Source organism: Cynocephalus volans, chromosome 3, assembly GCF_027409185.1.
Source record: "Cynocephalus volans isolate mCynVol1 chromosome 3, mCynVol1.pri, whole genome shotgun sequence".
Lineage (NCBI taxonomy): Eukaryota > Metazoa > Chordata > Mammalia > Dermoptera > Cynocephalidae > Cynocephalus > Cynocephalus volans.
The window spans coordinates 31,155,870-31,178,326 of record NC_084462.1 but is presented as its reverse complement, the minus strand read 5'-3'; the positions used below and the strand labels follow the sequence as shown (position 1 = coordinate 31,178,326).

General features: G+C 37.3%; 1 protein-coding gene across 3 annotated transcripts in view; it reads right to left on the bottom strand.

Moving 5' to 3' along the window:
- Window positions 1–22,457, bottom strand: part of AUTS2 (activator of transcription and developmental regulator AUTS2) — a 1,156,454-nt gene that overhangs the window by 623,088 nt on the left and 510,909 nt on the right. For all 3 annotated transcript variants that reach the window (XM_063091349.1, XM_063091350.1, XM_063091351.1), the window contains exon 3: window positions 5,871–5,972. In XM_063091349.1, the coding sequence (XP_062947419.1) occupies window positions 5,871–5,972 (102 nt within the window). The remainder of the gene's footprint in view (window positions 1–5,870; window positions 5,973–22,457) is intronic.

Genomic DNA, 22,457 nt, shown 5'->3' with positions numbered 1-22,457 from the left:
GTTACTCTCTTGATAATGTCCTTTGATACATGAAAGTTATTAATTTTGATGAAGCCCAATTTATCTATTTCCTCTTTATTAGTTCATGTTTAAGGTGTCATATGTAAGAATCCACTGGAAAATCCAAGGTCATGAAGATTGACCTATGTTTTCTTCTAGGAATTTCATGACTATAGCATTTATATTTGGGTCACATTTTGAGTTTATTTTTCTAAATAGTATGATAAAAGGGTCCAACTTAATTATTTTGCATGTGGAAATCCAGTTGTCCCAGCATCATCTGTTGAAGAGAAAATTCTTTCTCCATTGAATAGATTTAGCACTCTTACTGAAAATCAGTTGACTAAGGGTTTATTTGCTGGACTCTCAATAGTATTCCATTGGTCTATACATATAACATTATGCCGGTACCATACTGTTTTGATTTCTGTAGCTTTGCAGTAAGTTTTCAAATTGAGAATTGCGAGTCTTCCAACTTTGTTCTTTTTCAAGACTGTGTTGGTTTTTTGGGTCTTCATACCATTCCATATGCATTTGAGAATCTGCTTTTCCATTTTAGGCAAAAACGTTGTTAGTATTTTCATAAGGATTGCATTGAATCTGCAAATAGCTTAGGATAGTATTGACATCTTAACGATATTAATTATGGCAGATATCTACAGAACATTCCATCCAACAACCTCAGAATATTCATTCTTCTCATCAGCACATGGATCATTCTCCAAGATAGATCACATATTAGGTCACAAATCAAGTCTCAACAAATTCAAAAACATTGGAATTATCCCATGTATTTTCTCAGACCTCAATGGACTAAAATTAGAAATCAATAGCAAATGAAATTCTGGAAACTATACAAACACATGGAAATTAAATAGCATTATACTTAATGACATACGGGTCCAAGAAGAAATCAAACAGGAAATCAAAGAATTTATTGAAACTAATGAAAATAATGATACATCATACCAAAACCTGTGGGATACTGCAAAAGCAGTACTAAGGGGGAATTTTATCGCATTAAATGCTTACTTCAGAAGAATGGAAAAGTGGCAAGTGAACAACCTAACACTTCACCTTAAAGAACTAGAAAAACAAGAACAATCCAAACCCAAAGTTAGCAGATGGAAAGAAATCATTAAGATCAGAGCAGAACTTAATGAAATTGAAACCCAAAAACAATACAAAAGATCAATGAATCAAAAAGTTGGTTTTGTGGAAAGATAAATAAAATTGACAAACCATTAGCATGGCTAACTAAAAAAAGAAGAGAGAAGACTCAAATAACAAAAATTAGAAATGAAAAAGGCGATATTACAACTGATTCATCTGAAATACAAGGAATCATTTGAGACTACTATAAACAACTATACGCCAACAAATTGGAAAATCTGGAGGAAATGGATAAATTTCTGGACACACACAAGCTCCCAAAACTGAACCATGAAGACGTAGAAAATTTGAAAAGACCAATGACAATAAAGGAGATTGAAGCTGTTATCAGAAGGCTCCCAACAAAGAAAAGCCCAGGACCGGATGGATTCACAGCAGAATTTTACCAAACATTCAAAGAGGAATTGATACCAATTCTTTACAAACTACTCCAAAAGTCTGAAACAGAGGCAAGTCTCCCAAACTCATTTTATGAAGCAAACATCACCCTGATATCAAAACCAGGTAAAGATACAAATAAAAAAGAAAACTACAGGCCGATATCCTTGATGAACATGGATGCAGAAATTCTCAATAAAATGCTACCTAACAGAATACAGCAACACATACGTAAAATTATACACCACGATCAAGTGGGATTAATCCCAGGGATGCAAGGTCGGTTCAACATACGCAAATCAATAAATGTGATACACCATATTAATAAAATCAAACACAAGGACCATATGATCATCTCTATAGATGCTGAAATAGCATTTGATAAAATTCAACATTCATTCATGACGAAGACCCTCTATAAGTTAGGTATAGATGGAAAGTATCTCAACATAATTGAAGCCATATATGATAAACCCACTGCCAGTATCATCCTGAATGGGGAAAAGCTGAAAGCTTTTCCTTTAAGAACAGGAACTAGACAAGGATGCCCACTCTCACCCCTCCTTTTCAACATAGCGTTGGAAGTACTAGCCAGAGCAATCAGAGAAGAGAAGGAAATAAAGGGCACCCAGATTGGAAAAGATAAAGTCAAACTGTCCCTGTTTGCGGATGACATGATCCTATGTATTGAACAGCCTAAAGCCTCTACAAAAAAACTCTTGGAGTTGATAAAAGATTTCATAAAAGTAGCAGGATACAAAATTAACACAAAAAAATGAGTAGCATTTGTATTCTCCAATAGTGAACTTGCAGAAAGAGAAATCAAGAAAGGCTTGCCCATTTACAATTACCACCAAAAAAAATACAATACTTTGGAATGGAATTAACCAAGGATGTGAAAAATATCTACAATGAGAACTACAAACAACTGCTGAGAGAAATTAGAGAGGATACAAGAAGATGGAAAGATATCCCATGCTCTTGGATTGGAAGAATCAACATTGTGAAAATGTCCATACTACTCAAGCTGGTATACAAATTCAATGCAATCCCCATCAAAATTCCAAAGACATTTTTCTCAGAAATGGATAAAACTATCCAGACATTTATATGGAATAACAAAATACCTTGCATAGCGAAAGCAATTCTGAGCAAAAAAAAAAAATAAATAAAGCTGGAGGCATAACACTAGCTGACTTGAAACTATACTACAAAGCTATAATAACCAAAACAGCATGGTACTGGCATAAAAACAGACACACTGATCAATGGAATAGAATAGAGAATCCAGAAATCAACCCACACACCTACAGCCACCTGATCTTTGACAAAGGCAGCAAGCCTATACACTGGGGAAGAGACTGCCTCTTCAGCAAATGGTGCTGGGAAAATTGGATATCAATATGCAGGAGAATGAAACTAGAACCATACCTGTCACCATACACTAAAGTCAACTCAAAATGGATTAAAGAATTAAATATACACCCTGAAACAATAAAACTTCTTAAAGAAAACATAGGAGAAACACTTCAGGAAGTAGGACTGGACACAGATTTCATGAATATGACCCCCAAAGCACGGGCAACTAAAGGAAAAACAAACAAATGGGATTATATCAAACTAAAGAGCTTCTGCACAGCAAAAGAAACAATTAACAGAGTTAAAAGACAACCAACAGAGTGGGAGAAAATATTTGCATAATATACATCTGACAAAGGTTTAATATCCAGAATATACAAGGAACCCAAACAACTTTACAAGAAAAAAACAAGCAACCCAATTAAAAAATGGGAAAAAGAGCTAAATAGGCATTTCTCAAAAGAAGATATACGGATGGCCAACAGACATATGAAAAAATGCTCAACATCACTCAGCATTCGGGAAATACAAATCAAAACCACACTGAGATACCATCTAACCCCAGTTAGGATGGCTAATATCCAAAAGACTGTGAACGATAAATGCTGGCGAGGTTGCAGAGTAAAAGGAACTCTCATACATTGCTGGTGGGACTGCAAAATGGTGCAGTCTCTATGGAAAATGGTATGGAGGTTCCTCAAACAATTGCAGATAGATCTACCATACGACCCAGCTATCCCACTGCTGGGAATATACCCAGAGGAATGGAAATCATCAAGTCGAAGGTATATCTGTTCCCCAATGTTCATCGCAGCACTCTTTACAATAGCTAAGAGTTAGAACCACCCCAAATGTCCATCTTCAGATGAGTGGATATGGAAAATATGGTCCTTCTACACAATGGAATACTACTCTGCTATAAAAAAGAATGAAACACGTCCATTTACAATGATATGGATGGACCTAGAGATAATTATATTAAGTGAAACAAGTCAGGCGCAGAAAGAGAAATATCACATGTTCTCACTTATTTGTGGGAGCTAAAAATAAATAAATAAATACACAAAAAAATGGGAGGTGGGGAGGGAAGAAGACATAACAATTACCATTCCTTGAAGTTGATACAACAAGCATACTGAAAGGACTTTGTTGGGAGGGAGGGGGGAGGGGGAGGAGGAAGGGAGGTTTCGGTAATTGGCCACAATAATCAACCACATTGTATATTGACAAAATAATAAAATAAAATAAAATAAAAACAATATTAATTCTTATTCATGAATATGGAATGTCTTTTGCCAGTCTCTTTTGATCTAATAGAAAGTGACTTCAGGGCAACAGCCAAAAGATCTCAATAACTGTAGCTTTCATTTCTCTACTCTGTGAAGAAAATAGGACCCACCCTGAAAAAATTTCCAGGGTCAATGAAATGTCACATTAAAAATATAACAAAATCTCAGAAAAACAGCTATTTAAGGATTAAGTATTATTGTTAACAACTTAGGTAAGAAAAGTTATGGTTTTATGATTACATATTTCCACCACAAAATTAATGAAACATATAAACGCACAAGGAACCATATTCTGATACACAGAAGTACTCATACAGCAAATGACTGAGTACTCTTTATTTATATAATTGATATTATACAACATTAGGTGAAGATGAAGTAATTATCTATAACTAATATATTTAGAATACCATAATAATTCTACTTTGCTTACTCCACTTAATTTTTATAAGAATTCAATGTACCATACATCAAATCTCACCCTAAATGTCACAAACTTTCCTGAGAGGTGCAGGAAGGTGGTTTTGTCTTCAGGTTGTCCAGCACGGCTGATGGAGAAATGGTTGTGGTGTTGTTGTGGGGAATGGCTCAGTGCAATACAGTGGTCTGCAACCTTTTATGCTAGTGACCACCTCTTAGTAAAAAAAGTTTTGAGTTCACAATTCTAAAATATATGTGTTTAAAAATTATATACATCCACTACTACCTGCTTATTAAATTGAATACTAGTAAAGATATTTTTGGACAAAAAATAAGTACTAATATTTTCTTCCTATAACTCAATGGATCATCTAGCACACCATAATGAAGACCATTGCTTTACAGTATTAAAAAAAAAAAAAAGACAAGAGGTGAAGGATTTGCTCATTATACATCCTACGCTGCTGCTGCTTCTTAATACTCAGAAACTCTGAACTGCTGTCTCTTTCCTTCATGGTACTCTCTCTGTCGATTTTACTTTGTTGGTAACAATAATAAAAATTTCCACTTGATCCATTTCACAAGAGAGTTTCCACAGGGGCAAAGATGGACCAGGAATGCTGTTATATTATGAAACATGAGAGAAAAAGGCTAGAGAGTCTTGAAGCAGGTGGTCCTCAGGAGTAGCAAAAAGGAATCTGCCTTGTTGGTGAATAGAAGGCTTGAGAATGGTCAGGGCCAGGTCTAGAGGGCTGACAGACAGCTCAAGTGGCATGGCGTATTCTCACAAGGTTATCCTCACAAATCTAACAAGAAATATAATTCCCGCTCTCACCAAGTGGCTAGTTAGTCATTCCTTCCAACAGGAATAAAATGCAAAAAATGGATTGTCACCAATTCCCTAGGTGAAGAAATATAAAAATCCCATAGCTAAATGATGTCATCTGCTAGTTGTAGCACCTCCTGGCTACTTCTTTCATTTATAATACTGACAATAAAAATATTAATACTTCTCTTTGTAATCTGTTGTTTCTAAGGTAACAAATACTCCCTCCTATCTTATACTTTGTTAAAATACATATTAGGTCAAACGACATCTTAGAATGACACCATATGTGCAAAGCTCAAACATGTGTACACTCAAACATGTGAACTATAATGCCTTGGTACCCAAAGTGATCTGAAGTGAGAGGAGAGTTACATAATTGGCACCTGAATCCAGGGTGTGTGTCTGTTGGGTGTTAAACTTACATCACTGAGCCTTTCCCGAGAGCTGCTCCGCTGGAAGCCCTTGGATTCTCCACTGGCGCTTTCACTGTCACTGTCCCTGCAGCTGTTCTGCCCTGGCTTGAGCTAAAGGTGAAAGAAAAGAGCACAAAGGCAAAAGTCAGTGGTCTCCCCACACAACTGTGTCTTAGCTCCTGTTCTTTGAACCTTGTCAAGAGTGAACAATTTAAGGTCCTAATCTTTAGCATTCTTTTCAGTTTCTTAATACCACCAGGCAAGCTGCCATAGAAAACAAAGAAGGGAGAGCAGAATAAGCAAAACATCCACCATGAAATGCCAATGTGGGTGAGAGTGAGCAAGCCTTAAATAGACACCTTAAAAGCCTGACCAAGTTCATGATTGAAAAGTAGTCTTCCCTCAGATTTTTTTCTTCAGCTTCATTGTGATTTTTTTCCCACTATTAAAAAGATCAAAAACATTGAATAAACTAAAGCCAGATTACACCAACTATGATTTCCCACCTTACTTCTCCCCTCTTCTCAAAAAAAAGAAACAATAAAACAGCAAAATAAATAGGTTTTCCTCTCTTAGGAGAAAATGCTAAGATGCTATATTGTTATCCTTCAACCACTGGGAAGACACAAATGATCTTGTTTTTTGAGACAACATTCTGCAGATTTCCTGCCAAATATTAAAAAGTACCGATTAAGGCTATAGTTTAATAAGTTAAGTCAGCACTCATTCAACAAATATGTATTAAAGTGCCACATGTGGGCTGAGTCTAAGTGCTAGGGATATAATGCTAAACCCAAAACAAAGAAGCAAATGAACAAACAAAACAAAACAAAAGCCAAGTCTCTGATCTTATGAGGTGTGCATTATAGTGGTTTCTACACTTTTACCCAGCTCTGATTTTCCATTAAAAATGAACAAACACACAGAATTGAATATCATCAGTCTACATGAGACTATAAGTTACATAAATATGGACCATTAGTCTATGATTCATTGTCAACCACATTTTCGGAGACACCTAGCAGTGTGATGCAGAAGATGTAGCCCTTTTACAATATTCTCAATGTAGCAAGATAAAGATGGTGCAAGACAAGGAAATATAACAACAGAAGGAAATACATACTAAATGAAAACCAAAAAGTAGCCAGTGACAGTCAGAGGATTTCTGAAGACTTGGATTTTAAAAGTGGATTGAGCTCCTATGTCTGAGAGGACAGGAGAAGACATTCGTGATGGGAGAAAGGCAGAAAGCAAAGGCAGGAAAAGCAACATGCTAGGAAATGATCAGAAGGACTCTCATCTGAAACAGAGCTCCTTTTCGTAGAAAATAGGAAGAAACATTAGAGAGGGTGCATAGATGAGAACATGTAAAGTCTCAAACTAAACACAAATTCCATTTTTCTAGGCAGGAGGGAGCTTCAAAGAGCAGAACAAGCACTAGGGTAGAGCAAACTTTTACCTACAGGGTTTCAAGTGACTCTGGTACCAAGATGGAAGACGGAACCAAGATGAATAGAGAATGAGTCTGAATCAACATTCCTTGTACTTTTAAGGAGCCTCCTCAAAGACTACAGCTCAGACCTCACTTTGGGTCATATGATTCACAGAGTCAGCTTCCCCCAAATCCCCAAAATAGAACGTTCTTTTTTGCTTTCGACCTTTCTACAAATCCATTTCTATCACTTTCTTCTAAAGCCCCTTTCTCCAGGAAATCTTTTATAATGGTGCCCAGAAAATTGATGCTAATTTTACTTTGTATCCTCCTGAGCCCATAAGTACTTAGTTCTCTCCAAAGTTAATGCTAAACCTGCTAATTCTAAGTTAATTCAGATGCAAGCTGTATGAGCCTTTTCTTAGTACTATGGAATAAAAGTTCAGAACATTGTCATTCTCTTCAAGTTTTCAATTTTATACTCATACTAAAAAAGGAACTTAACCTAAAATTACCTTCTCTCCATTTCCTGAAGATTCCATGTCCATTCCTGCCCTGTACTTTTTCATACTAGATTCCCTCTGTCTGGAATGTTCACCCTCACCTGCTCTGTGCTTCTGAAGTCAAAATGTTTTTTGAAACTCAGATCTTATCTCCTCCACTATGGTCTTTGAAGATCTCTTTCTTTCTATATTTATTTTTTTAAATATGCCTTCAAAGTTTACCTAGCCATCATTCTTCATTACATGCCTTTGATAATTATGATACATTTTCAAGTTCAAAAACCCCTGTTGTTACATTATAGTTATACTGATAATAAAATCTGTGTGCAGTGTGGGCTCTGTAATTCATAAGCAGTATCAGAACTCTTACCCCACTGGTTCTCTAAGATAAGGACAGGTAGAGCTACCTCCAATGTATGGATGAAGAAACAAAGAGAACAAATGAGTGCTGAGTATCAGGCAAGAGACCAAAACCCACATCTTAACTGCCTGCCTCTCTCTTCATTTTAATTCTGAGTGCCAGTCTGGATTTTACATTTAACATAGAAGTAATGATTCTGCAGTATAGGAGCATTCTCCACATAAAATTTTTATAATACATTTGTGGTACCCAACTACATTCACAAGGAAAAGGAATCATACTAAAAAAGAGTTTGATCAGAAGATGTTTATAGAAATTAGTTTTTCAGCTTAGATGAGAAATATATACCCTGCTGGGAATTAAAGGTATAAGAGCAAAGCGTCAAGGCTTTTCCCAATATCCAACTGGCTTCACAAAACCTGGACACAGCACTTGGGCCTTTTTCATGCTTCTTCATGAAAGGAAAATTATTACTTTAACAAAGCCCAACAAAAGACTTCACTGATGCCCTGACGTAAATTATCTTACTAAATGTTGATCTAGGCTAAGGGCAAAACCCAAGAAGGCCTGAGAAAAGGCAGCTTGCTAGCCTCCCCAGTAACCTGCCAGCAAAGGCACTTCAGAGAATTCTCTTCAGAGAGCCTTACATAAAATCCACCCTCACATTAGCCCTTTTCCTCTAAAGCCGTGCTCAAGTTTAAAGGAAACTTAGGATTTTAAACTGTCAGACAGCTCAATATTTCAAAGAAATGGACTGACTATAGTAAGTATTAAAGCTAAACCACAAGATTTCAGGCAAAGAACTGTTCATTCCTAATCCCATGAATATATTTCCAAACTGGCATTTTCAGCCACATCCAATGGATCATTTGGGGTAGCATGACTAACTCAGAAATTGTAAGCCTCAACTGAAATTCCCAGCTACAAACAAGAGACATTGCAAAAGCTGGGTAGTGGCTTAAGCGTTTAAAGACCTAAGAAAAATGGATCTGTTTGCATTGACTTGTCGGAGCGTCCGTAACAGGTATTATAAAAAAAGCTTTTTCTATAACTGATGCAATGAGATGTCTTACTGTCAGTCTTTAGATATTTCCGGACTTTGTTTATTTAAAAATTATTGTAATTCACTCTCTAATTTGTAAAGTTTATTCCCATGAGAATATTATATTGTTTAGGCATCAGAATTAGAACAAAACAGACAAAATAAAAGGAAGTATCTGGCATGAGTGGTAGTATTAATATCAATAAGATGAGCATATTTTAGAAAATATAAGGAGCCAGTTTACTTTTCACTAGATTTCACTGTCAAGAATATTTCCTCCAAACTCTGAAACTATGATCCTATTACAGTGTTAACGGTTATTAATGGCTAATTAGGAAAATAATGATCCCTGGTTTTATCACTGCTAATGAAAATGTAACAAAGTCCCATCGCCCTGGACTGCATTAAGGTGGAGAAATTCAGTGCACATCTGCCAAGCATTTGTGACCTGGGCTATAACATTCTTTTCAGCTCAAGTATGGAAAGTTCCAAGAACATGCGTAAGCCCCGCAGGTGTTATTACCCTCAAACAAAATTTACAGAGGGATAAATATGTGGAGAAGATATATATGCTGGGAACTTAAAAAGAATGATGTGAATTATGTAGTGCAATGCAGAGGAGTTTCCAAAAAGTAATCTCCTTCCATAGTTTTTTGTTTTGTTTTGTTTTGTTTTTTGTTTTAAATTTTATTTTGTCGATATACATTGTGGCTGATTATTGCTCCCCATCACCAAAACCTCCCTCCCTTCTCCCTCCCCCCCTCCCCCCCAACAATGTCCTTTCTGTTTGCTTGTCGTATCAACTTCAAGCAATTGTGGTTGTTATATCTTCTTCCCCCCCCCCGTTTTCTATTGTGTGTGTGTGTGTGTGTGTGTGTGTGTGTGTGTGTGAATTTATATATGAATTTTTAGCTCCCACCAATAAGTGAGAACATGTGGTATTTCTCTTTCTGTGCCTGACTTGTTTCACTTAATATAATTCTCTCCAGGTCCATCCATGTTGTTGCAAATGGCAGTATTTCATTCGTTTTTATAGCTGAGTAGTATTCCATTGTGTAGATGTACCACATTTTCCGTATCCACTCATCTGATGTTGGGCATTTGGGCTGGTTCCAACTCTTGGCTATTGTAATGAGTGCTGCGATGAACATTGGGGAACAGGTATACCTTCGACTTGATGATTTCCATTCATCTGGGTATATTCCCAACAGTGGGATAGCTGGGTCATATGGTAGATCTATCTGCAATTGTTTGAGGAACCTCCATACCATTTTCCATAGAGGCTGCACCATTTTGCAGTCCTACCAACAATGTATGAGAGTTCCTTTTTCTCCGCAACCTCGCCAGCATTTATCGTTCAGAGTCTTTTGGATTTTAGCCATCCTAACTGGGGTTAGATGGTATCTCAATGTAGTTTTGATTTGCATTTCCCGGATGCTGAGTGATGTTGAGCATTTTTTCATATGTCTGTTGGCCATTTGTATATCTTCCTTAGAGAAATGCCTGCTTAGCTCTTTTGCCCATTTTTTAATCGGGTTGCTTGTTTTCTTCTTGTAAAGTTGTTTGAGTTCCTTATATATTCTGGCTATTAATCCTTTGTCAGATGTATATTTTGCAAATATTTTCTCCCACTCTGTTGGTTGTCTTTTAACTCTGTTAATTGTTTCTTTTGCTGTGCAGAAGCTTTTTAGTTTGATATAATCCCATTTGTTTATTTTTCCTTTGGTTGCCCGTGCTTTTGGGGTCGTATTCATGAAGTCTGTGCCCAGTCCTATTTCCTGAAGTGTTTCTCCTATGTTTTCTTTAAGAAGTTTTATTGTTTCAGGGTGTATATTTAAATCCTTAATCCATTTTGAGTTGATTTTAGTATACGGCGAGAGGTATGGATCTAGTTTCATTCTCCTGCATATGGATATCCAGTTATCCCAGCACCATTTGCTGAAGAGGCAGTCCCTTCCCCAGTGAATAGGCTTGGTGCCTTTGTCAAAGATCAGATGGCAGTAAGTGTGTGGGTTGATTTCTGGATTCTCTATTCTATTCCATTGGTCAGTGTGTCTGTTTTTATGCCAGTACCATACTGTTTTGGTTATTATAGCTTTGTAGTATAGCTTAAAGTCAGGTAGTGTTATGCCTCCACCTTTATTTTTTTTGCTCAGCATTGCTTTGGCTATGCGTGGTCTTTTATTGTTCCATATAAAAGTCTGGATCGTTTTTTCCATTTCTGAGAAAAATGTCTTTGGAATTTTGATGGGGATTGCATTGAATTTGTATATCACTTTGGGTAGTATGGACATTTTCACTATGTTGATTCTTCCAATCCAAGAGCATGGGATATCTTTCCATCTTCTTGTATCCTCTCTAATTTCTCTCAGCAGTGGTTTGTAGTTCTCATTATAGAGATTTTTCACCTCCTTGGTTAACTCAATTCCTAAGTATTTCATTTTTTTGGTGGCTATTGTAAATGGGCAGGCTTTCTTGATTTCTCGTTCTGCATGTTCACTATTGGAGAAAAGAAATGCTACTGATTTTTGTGTGTTGATTTTGTATCCTGCTACTGTACTGAACTCATTTATCAATTCCAACAGTTTTTTTGTAGAGGTTTTAGGCTGTTCGATATATAGGATCATGTCATCTGCAAACAGGGATAGTTTGACTTCATCTTTTCCAATCTGGATGCCCTTTATTTCCTTCTCTTCTCTGATTGCTCTGGCTAGTACTTCCAACACTATGTTGAAAAGGAGTGGTGAGAGTGGGTATCCTTGTCTAGTTCCTGTTCTTAAAGGAAAAGCTTTCAGCTTTTCCCCATTCAGGATGATATTGGCTGTGGGTTTGGCATATATGGCTTTAATTATGTTGAGATACTTTCCCTCTATACCTAACTTACAGAGGGTCTTTGTCATGAATGAGTGCTGAACTTTATCAAATGCCTTTTCAGCATCTATAGAGATGATCATATGGTCCTTGTGTTTCAGTTTATTAATATGGTGTATCACATTTATTGATTTGCGTATGTTGAACCGACCTTGCATCCCTGGGATGAATCCCACTTGATCGTGATGAATAATTTTACGTATGTGTTGCTGTATTCTGTTTGCTAGTATTTTAGTGAGGATTTTTGCATCTATATTCATCAAGGATATCGGCCTGTAGTTTTCTTTTTTGGTTATATCTTTACCTGGTTTTGGTATCAGGATGATGTTTGCTTCATAGAATGAGTTTGGGAGATTTGCGTCCGTTTCAATCTTTTGGAATAGTTTGTAAAGAATCGGTGTCAATTCCTCTTTGAATGTTTGGTAAAATTCTGCTGTGAATCCATCTGGTCTTGGGCTTTTCTTTGTGGGGAGCCTTCTGATAACAGCTTCAATCTCCTTTATTGTTATTGGTCTGTTCAAATTTTCTACGTCTTCACGGTTCAGTTTTGGGAGCTTGTGTGTGTCCAGAAATTTATCCATTTCCTCCAGATTTTCAAATTTGTTGGCGTATAGTTGTTTATAGTAGTCTCGAATGATTCCTTGTATTTCTGATGAATCAGTTGTAATATTGCCTTTTTCATTTCTAATTTTTGTTATTTGAGTCTTCTCTCTTCTTTTTTTTTGTTAGCCATGCTAATGGTTTGTCAATTTTATTTATCTTTTCAAAAAACCAACTTTTTGATTCGTTGATCTTTTGAATTGTTTTTTGGTTTTCAATTTCATTCAGTTCTGCTCTGATCTTAATGATTTCTTTCCGTCTGCTAACTATAGGTTTGGATTGTTCTTGTTTTTCTAGTTCTTTAAGGTGAAGTGTTAGGTTGTTCACTTCCACCTTTCCATTCTTCTGAAGTGAGCATTTAATGCAATACATTTTCCCCTCAATACTGCTTTTGCAGTATCCCACAGGTTTTGGTATGATGTATCATTGTTTTCATTAGTTTCAATAAATTTTTTGATTTCCTGCTTGATTTCTTCTTGGACCCATATGTCATTAAGTAGAATGCTGTTTAATTTCCATGTGTTTGTATAGTTTCCAGAGTTTCGTTTGTTATTAATTTCTAGTTTTAATCCATTGTGGTCTGAGAAGATACATGGGATAATTCCAATGTTTTTGAATTTATTGAGACTTGATTTGTGACCTAATATGTGATCTATCCTGGAGAATGATCCATGTGCTGATGAGAAGAATGAATATTCTGAGGTTGTTGGGTGGAATGTTCTGTAGATATCTGCCAATTCCAATTGGTCTAGAGTCTTGTTTAGATCTTGTGTGTCTCTACTGATTCTTTGCCTAGATGATCTGTCTAATATTGACAGTGGGGTGTTCAGGTCCCCTGCTATTATGGTATTAGTGTCTATTTCCTTCTTTCGGTCTAATAGAGTTTGTTTTATAAATCTGGCTGCTCCAACATTGGGTGCGTACATATTTATGATTGTTATGTCTTCTTGATGGATCAGTCCTTTTATCATTAAGTAGTGTCCCTCATTGTTTCTTTTTATGGTTTTTAGTTTAAAGTCTATTTTGTCAGATATTAGAATAGCTACTCCAGCTCGTTTTTCTTTTCTGTTTGCATGGTAAATCTTTTCCATCCTTTCACTCTTAGTCTGTGTGAATCTTTATGGGTGAGGTGGGTCTCTTGTAGGCAGCATATAGTTGGGTCCTCCTTTTTGATCCAGCCAGCCAGTCTGTGTCTTTTGATTGGGGAATTTAAGCCTTTTACATTAAGAGTTGTTATTGAAAGGTGTTGATTTATTCCTAGCATTTTATTGGTTGTTTGGATGTCTTACGTGTCTTTTGTTCCTTGCTTTCTGATTTACTGTTTGGTTTCTGTGTTTGTTGGTTCCTTAGGTTGTAGATAGCGTTTTTGTTTGCTTGTTTTCTCTTCATGAATGCCATTTTTATTATACTAGCGGGTTTAGATTTTCCTTGGGTTTTTATGGCAGTGGTAGTTATTTTTCAGCAACCAAACCCAATACTCCCTTGAGGATTTCTTGTAAGGGTGGTTGTGTGGTAGTGAACTCCCGCAGTTTTTGTTTGTCTGAGAAATATACTATTTGCCCTTCATTTTGGAAGGATAGCCTTGCAGGGTACAGTATTCTTGGCTGGCAATCTTTGTCTTTTAGTATTTTTTTTTTTTGTCGTTTTTTTCGTGACCGGCACTCAGCCAGTGAGTGCACCGGTCATTCCTATATAGGATCCGAACCCGGGGCGGGAGCGTCGCCGCGCTCCCAGCGCAGCACTCTACCGAGTGCACCACGGGCTCGGCCCATCTTTTAGTATTTTGAAAATCTCATCCCATTCCTTTCTAGTATTTAGGGTTTGTGATGAAAAGTCTGATGTTAGCCTGATTGGGGCTCCCTTATAGGTGATTTGACGCTTCTCTCTTGCAGCTTTTAAGATTCTCTCTTTGTCTCTGAGTTTTGCCAATTTGACTATGACATGTCTTGGAGAAGGCCTTTTTGGGTTGAATACTTTTGGAGATTGTTGAGCTTCCTGGATCTGAAGATCTGTGATTTTTCCTATACCTGGGAAGTTTTCTGCCACTATTTTGTTGAATATGTTTTCAATGGAGTCTCCATTTTCCTCCCCTTCTGGAATACCCATGACTCGGATATTTGAGCGCTTAAGGTTGTCTGATATCGCTCTCAGATTTTCTTCAATGTCCTTGATTCTTTTTTCTTTCTTTTTGTCTGCTTGTGTTATTTCAAACAGCCCATCTTCAAGTTCAGAGGTTCTCTCTTCAACTTCGACAAGCCTGCTGGTTAAACTCTCCGTTGTGTTTTTTATTTCGCTGAATAACTTCTTCACTTCAGCAAGTTCTGCTACATTTTTTTTCAGGACATTGATTTCCTTGTACATTTCCTCTTTCAGATCCTGTATACTTTTCCTCATTTCATCATGATGTCTAGCTGTGTTTTCTTGTATCTCATTCAGTTTCCTTAGAATTATCACTCGAAATTCCTTGTCAGTTATTTCAAGGGCTTCTTGTTCTATAGGATCTAGAGTTTGAGATTTATTAACTTTTGGTGGTGTACTTTCTTGATTTTTTGTATTTCTGGTATATTTTTTTGGTGTTTATTCATCGTGGCAGGGGGTTTCACGGTCCACCGGTTTGAGACTAATGACTAACTAGGTTGTTGCTGTGGTTGCCAATTTCGTATGGCTCCCTCCGTGACTGCTCAGTTGGTCTCTAGTGCCCTGTGTGTGTTGTTGCCTCAGGTCTTGGGCTTCTCCAGGGAGCCACCTTTCTGGTCAGCTTGGACTCTGCTGGGCTGGTGGATCATGTACCACAGGGTGTGTGATCTCTGTTGAGCATTCACTTCCTGTGCAGGACTTCTCCCTGTTCCGTGTGCTCTGCCCCGGGCTGTTGGATCGTGCAGTGGCAACCCCACCGGGTGTGTGGTTTCTGTCAAGTCTCCGCCTCCCTGGCTGCATGTCTCCCCACTCTGTGCACACTGTGCTGGGCTGAGGCGTGTCTTCTGCACCCCTCGTCTATCAGCTGGGCCTTCAAGACCCTGCTCGGCACCGCCTCGCCCAGGGAGTCTACCAGGTTTCTGCTAGGTACAGACGACTGGTCGCTCTGGGTGCCTTTGTAGCACTGTGTAGATCTTTCTCGGGTCTTGTGCATCTTCGTATCCCCCCGGCATAGACCGAATTCAGCGCCCACCTGCAGCCAGCTCTCTGGCAGGTTCAAGCGGACCTGGGAACTCTCCTACCACACTATTCCCAACCAGAAATTCGTTAGGCTTTTTTCCAAACTGGTGGCCGCAGAGATGGTATCTGCCTCCCAGTAACAGAAAGTTTACCTGGGGCCGGAGTCCAGGGTGTGGTGGAGTGACAGTCGGCCTGCCTGTACTTCCTTGCCCTCCCGACAGTGGCTGGGGACGCCCCACGCCACCAGCCCCGCCAGAGAACCGCAGAGGGAGTGGGAGGGGAGGCCGGCCCGCAGGCTCTGGAAACCCCCGCGCCGGGCCAAGCAAGTGGGAAGGCTCAGTGACGGCCGAGCCGGGCGGAGCTGCCAGCACCTGGGAAAATGGAGGCAGCCCCGGGGCAGTGAGTGGCCTGGTGATGCAGGCGGGAGCCGGGTGGGCGTCAGCCCCTCGCACAGAGCTGGGCTAGGGGTCACTCACAGTGCTGTGCCAGGTCGGGTGCTCACTCTCTGTCTCTGGTTTGTCACCTTCCCCGTTCTCTGCCGCTGCTGCCTCGGGCTGTTCAGTCGCGGCGCGGCTCGGGCGCTCCCAGGAATCTTCTTTAATGCCGGCCTGAAACCTCGAATCCTGAGTAGGGCAGCTGGCCGCCTTCAGCGTGGCCCCGGCCTCCGTGATCCTGTCTGTATCCACAGCAGCCCTGGCGCCGCATTCCCTGTTTCGAGACTCGCTTTTGCCGCTAAGAAACAGTTCTTTTCCTGCTCCACACTTCAAAGCTGTTGCCTGTAAGTGAGGCAGCCTCTCCTGCTGGGGGCAAAGTGGCGGTCACCCCCCACGACCGGCCACCAGCAGCGGTCCTCCCTTAAGAGATGGCGAGAGGAAGGTCCACAAGTTTCCCGGCTGCCTGAGGCCCAGTGGCCGCCTTTTCCACCTCAGCTACTCCGCGCCAACCGCCGTAGCCACCGCCATCTTGAAACCTCTCTCAGGACCTCCTTCCACAGTTTTGGTTCCTCAAAGCAGCATATATTCTATGAAGACTGCTGTGTTTTCCTGTAGGGATCTATATGTTTGAAAATGTGTTGATAAGTCCAAAACCTTCTCTTTTTTTCAGTGAAAAATTTTAATACACCCATATACATCACTGCCATCAAAGCAGCATATATTTAATCTTGTAAAACATATTATCTTTTTCAAAATAAAATTGTTCCCAAATAGGGAAAGTTTCATTGACTGAGTAGCATCTGTACTATTTTATTCCTTAAGCTTTAAAAGGTATTTCAGATAAGAGACACATGTACCAAACTAAATAACTTGATGAGAAAGCTGATACATCAAAATAAGCTAACACAAAATAACCACTACAAACAAAATTATAAAGCTGAATATAAAAAATATTCTCTAAGGAATGAAAACTATACTGTACTTTAAAAATTACAATAGCAAGTTGTATATAAAAGCTAAAATTTAACCAATTCTGGAGACTTAGGATATGGCAAGGAATTGTGCAAAATTTCTCAGGGATCACAGAATCAGAGGTTACACCTTATTACTGTCTTCAATAGTTAGAGAAAGAGTTTTAAATAAATATTTGATAATATTAAAGCTAATCATTAGTAACATTTAAACATTAAAAATATTTGCCTTCCAAATCATCAAACACAATAGGACTCAAATCATAATCAAGAGAGAAATGGAGAGAATATAAAGAGAATGGCAAGAAAGCAAAAGTTTAAGACTATGTGCATTGATTTTGATGATAACAGAAATTAATTAAGCTCCCATTTTTTTAAAAAAAGTCAAGAACCTCTAGTTTTGTGTTGGGTAAAATAAATAGAAAGATAGATAGTTATCCAATTATATGTTAGTTACAAAGAACTCCTAAACCTAAAAAAAAGGCAGGGGGAAGACAAAAGTTAAAAATAAATGGCTAGATTAAGTCATAAAGGTACAATGTGCACCTTTTACAATACTTCTGTTACACAAAAGATTTAAGTTATGAAGGTTTACATAAAAATATTTTAAATAATGAAAGAAATCAACAGAAGGTGGAAGACTTCAGCATCCTACTAATCAGGAAACAAGAAAACAAAATAACAGAAAAGGACGTAGAGGTTAAAAAAAACTCAGATCAACTTAATATATAGTATAGTTGGTAACTTACAGAGGCACACCTTCTAGACCACCTATGGAACATTACCACCAGCTGAAAATGTACAAGGTCACAAAGAAGGTCAGGATAAACTTCAGAAGAGAGCAATACCCATGGTCCTTTGCAGGAGTCGAGGGCAGCCCCATCCGTCTGGAAGCGGGCAAGAGAGCAATGCCTGGGGTCCTAGGCAGGAGCCGAGGGCAGCAGCCCCCTCCACCCAGAAGCAGTCAAGAGAGCAATGCCCAGGGTCCTAGGTAGGAGTTGAGGGCAGCGTCCCCTCCACCGAGAAGCAGGAAAGAGAAAACACCACTTCTGCACAGGTGGGCCACCACAGCCACTGCCACAGCCAAGGCTGCTCTAAAAGTAGCTCAATGCCACAGCAGTAGCCACAGTCACAGCCACCAAGCAGGTGGCCAAACAGACACTTGCCTTTATAGACATAAAGAGAGTCACCAGCAGAGACTGGAAAAAGAATAGGTCATCTCTCTCCTCAAAATCCACTCCAGAATAACAGGAGAAGCAACTGCTCTACCAGATGACCAGACATCAATGTAGAGATACTAGAAATATGAAAACCCAAGATAATATGACACCACCAAAACAATACAGTAATTCTCAAATACCAGACCCTTTAGAGCTGGAAACCCTTGAAATGACTGAAAAGGAATTCCAAGCAACAATCTGAAGGAAACTCACTGAGATACAAGAAGACTCAATTAGACAACATAATGAAACAAGAAAAAAAAATCCAGGATATGAAGGAGGAAATTTTCAAAGTGATTAATACCTTAAAAAAGAATTAAGCAGAACTCGTAGAACTGAAAGATTCACTCAATGAAATAAAAAACACCGAGAACTTAAGCAGCAGGCTAGAACAAGCAGAACAAAGAATTTCTGATCTTAAAGATAGTCTTTTCAAAATAACACAAGTGGAAAAAAAAAAGGAAAAAAGAATTTTTTAAAAATGGAGAAAATCTAAGAGAGCTAGCAGACAACCTTAAGGGCACAAACATTCAATCATGGGTGTTCAGAAGGGGAGGAGAAAGAAAAAGGCATTGAAAACGTATTCAACAAAATAAAAGAAAACTACCCAGGTATAGGGAGAGACATAGCCCTTCAGATCCAAGAGGCTCAAAGATCCCCAAATAGATTCAACCCAAAAAGATCCTCTCCAAGACACATTATAGTCAAACTGGCCCAGTTCAAAGACAAAGAGAGAATCTTAAAAGAAGCAAGAGAAAAGCATCAAGTCACTCATAAGGGAGTCCCTATTGAACTAACAGCAGACTTTTCAAAAGAAACTCTACAAGCCAAAAGCAAATGGGATGATATACTCAAAATACTAAAAGAAAAAAAAACCCCGCCAGACAAGAATACTATACCCAGCAAGGCTATCCTTCAGAAATAAGGGGAAAATAGTGTATTTTCGAGACAGACAAAAACTGCAGGAGTTCACCACCACACAACCAGGCCTACAAGAAATTCTCGAGGAAGCCCTACATCTGGATTCCAAAAAACAATAATCACTGCCATGAATACACAAGAAAGAACAAAACCACTGGTAAAACAAAAATGCAAATGAGAAAGAGGAAGAAACTATATCATACCACCACAAAAAACCATAATGACAATGTAATGATGCCCCTGCTTTATTTCAGATTTTAGTAATTTTGGTCTTCTCTCGTTTTTTCTTGGTCACTCTAGATAAAAGTTTGCAAATTTTGTTGATCTTTATAAAGAATCAAATTTTGTTTGTGTTGATTTTTCTCTATTGTTTTTTAATTCCCTATTTCATATATTTCTGTTGTAATATTTGGAATTTCCTACTTAGATTTGCTTTTGGTTTATTTTGCTCTCCTTTTTCTATTTTGTTAAGGTATAAGTGTACATTACCGATTTGAGAGTTTTCTTAATTTTAATATAGGTGTTTACAAGTATAAAGTATCCTATAAATTTTGATATGCTGCACTATGATTTTTATCTCAAAGTACTGTCTAGTTTCCCTGTGATTTTTCTTTTCACCCATTGTTTATTTAGAAGAATACTGCTTAATTTCCACACACTTGTAAATTTTCTAAATTTCTTTCTGTTATTGTGGTCAGAAAACATATTTTCCATGATCTTAGTCTGTTTAAATGAATTAAGACTTCTTTTGTGGACACAAATAAAAAAAATAAATTTAAAAAAATAGAAAAGAGGAAAAAAAGAATAAATTTCAAAATGTAAAAATTATACAAGCAGCCCTCTCTATTATGAAAATTAATGATTGCACTTTAAACTAAATATCCCTCCCATCACCTACAGATTCTCTTAAATCTTCTTTAAAAGAGATTTTTAAAAATTCTTTCCAAAATTATAATTGGGTCAAAGAGAAAGCCATACATACAGACACTTTAAAAATTAAGAAAATAAAAATATAAATAGAAAATTAGAAAAAGAAAATTCTAAAAATGAAAAGAACATAAGGAATAGGAAATTAAAATATTGTAAAGTTAGTAAACTAGGAGTAATACACAAAGATGAAAGAGACATAGCTCTCATAAATCTTAAGTACAAAAGGAGATGACAAGCAAAACAAAAAAATACAAATAAAAAATTAATAGACAAATTTCTAAATTATAGTAGTAAACATTAATCTACACTGGTACTTTCAAAACCATAATCAAATACTTTAACTATTTAAACAACTGGCTCCAGAGAAGAAAAAATATGGAATATAGAAAGTTAATCAAAGTCTGATAATAGGAAAACTCAAAAAGATACCCACGGAATGACCTTTCTAATAAAAAAAGCTGAAAAAATATGAAATACAACAAATTTAATCTAATAATATATCATAGGATAACCCACCAAGTTCTAATAGAATTTTTTTATGAGAATATAAGATTCTACCAATCTGCAAATAAGCAGATGGGGAATTTTTGAGGTGGTAGCAATGTTCTAAAAGTTAAGTATGGTGATGGCTATACAACTTTATAAATGTACTAAAACTCATTAATTTGTACCTATACAATGAGTGAATTTTATATAGTATATTTCAATAAAGCAGTTTATTTTCTAAAAAAGATTCCATCAGTTTAATCTTTTATTCCGAGAGTCAGGTCCCTATTAAGGGTTCACTTGATTAGGTCAGGTTTATAGAAGAACTCCCTTTCTACACAAGAAAATCTAATCATGAGAGTAAACTGGGGCAAATATCTTGAAGGCCATCTTGGAATTCTGCCTACTACAGCATACTTAAAACGACAAGAAAAGGAGAAAGTATCCCTAAATCTATGTATCATAAAATCACTCCAATGAAATTAGAAAAGTTTCATTAATACAAAATAAGAAACCGGATTCTCAGACATGCTTGGACATTAGAAAGTTATCTATATGAGTGATATTCCCAAATAAACATTTAAGGTATTACTGCACAGACAATGACTTGAAGACTGTGCTATTAGTTTAGAAAACAATAAAATACTGAAGTGTTTCCACTTGCTAAACACATATATTATTCAACACTTAAAGGAATTCAGTGGACTTCACAGCAGTAGAGAAAACTTTAATCAAATAAAGGAAATTAACCCAAAATCAATCTAACTACATAGTTTCAAACATAAACAAGAAACAATTAATATAATCGAGAGCAATCTGACCAACTCTGACATCCTTACAACAGACACACTCAATCTAAACAGCAGAACTTAACAATGTCCTACCACTTATCAAAAGAATCATTACTGTCTATGATTTGGTCAAGAGGCTGTTATGATACTATTTCTTCACAACTTAATACTGTGAAGGCAAAAGAATAAAAGTATAAAAAACAGTATTTGATATATAACTCACATCTCTCTCTACATCTTGGGTACTATTGCTAGGTTGACTTATTTTGACAAGGCATGACAACATACCTAACTTTTCATTTTCAACCAAAAAGGAAGTCTGTACTATAGAGTAAAAAAAGATGTACAAGAATGGGATTAAAAAGAAAAGACAGAATGAACGGAAAGTATTCAGCATTCTTTGGGTATAACTGTGGACTAAAAGATAAATCTCTTTTGAAATATGCTCAGAAATTCACACACCATACATATATGCGATGTAAAAGTAATTTGATGAAGGAACATTTGACTACTTTAGTTTCTGGTATTCTAAAAATGAGATTTTGATTATTAAAAAAATTTTCAAACAATATTATCTGGTTTTCAAAGATGAGTATACAAAGATAACAAAAACAAAAACCTATTTTTTATGTTTTTCTATAAGAAAACATATTTCAAAGAACTTTTTAAATCGCCTGGCTTTCTTTAAAATAATCATCACCCTCAAACTTTAAATGTATTTTGCTTCATTTTTCCCATTCTACCATGAAAAGATGGCCAACTGTAGGTCCAAGGAAGGAAATATTTAAGATGAGACTGGAACATATTGTCATCCTGGAAAGACCATGCCAAAGGGGCTTGGGAGCTAAACTGAAGGGGCTCTCAATGTCCAAAGATGG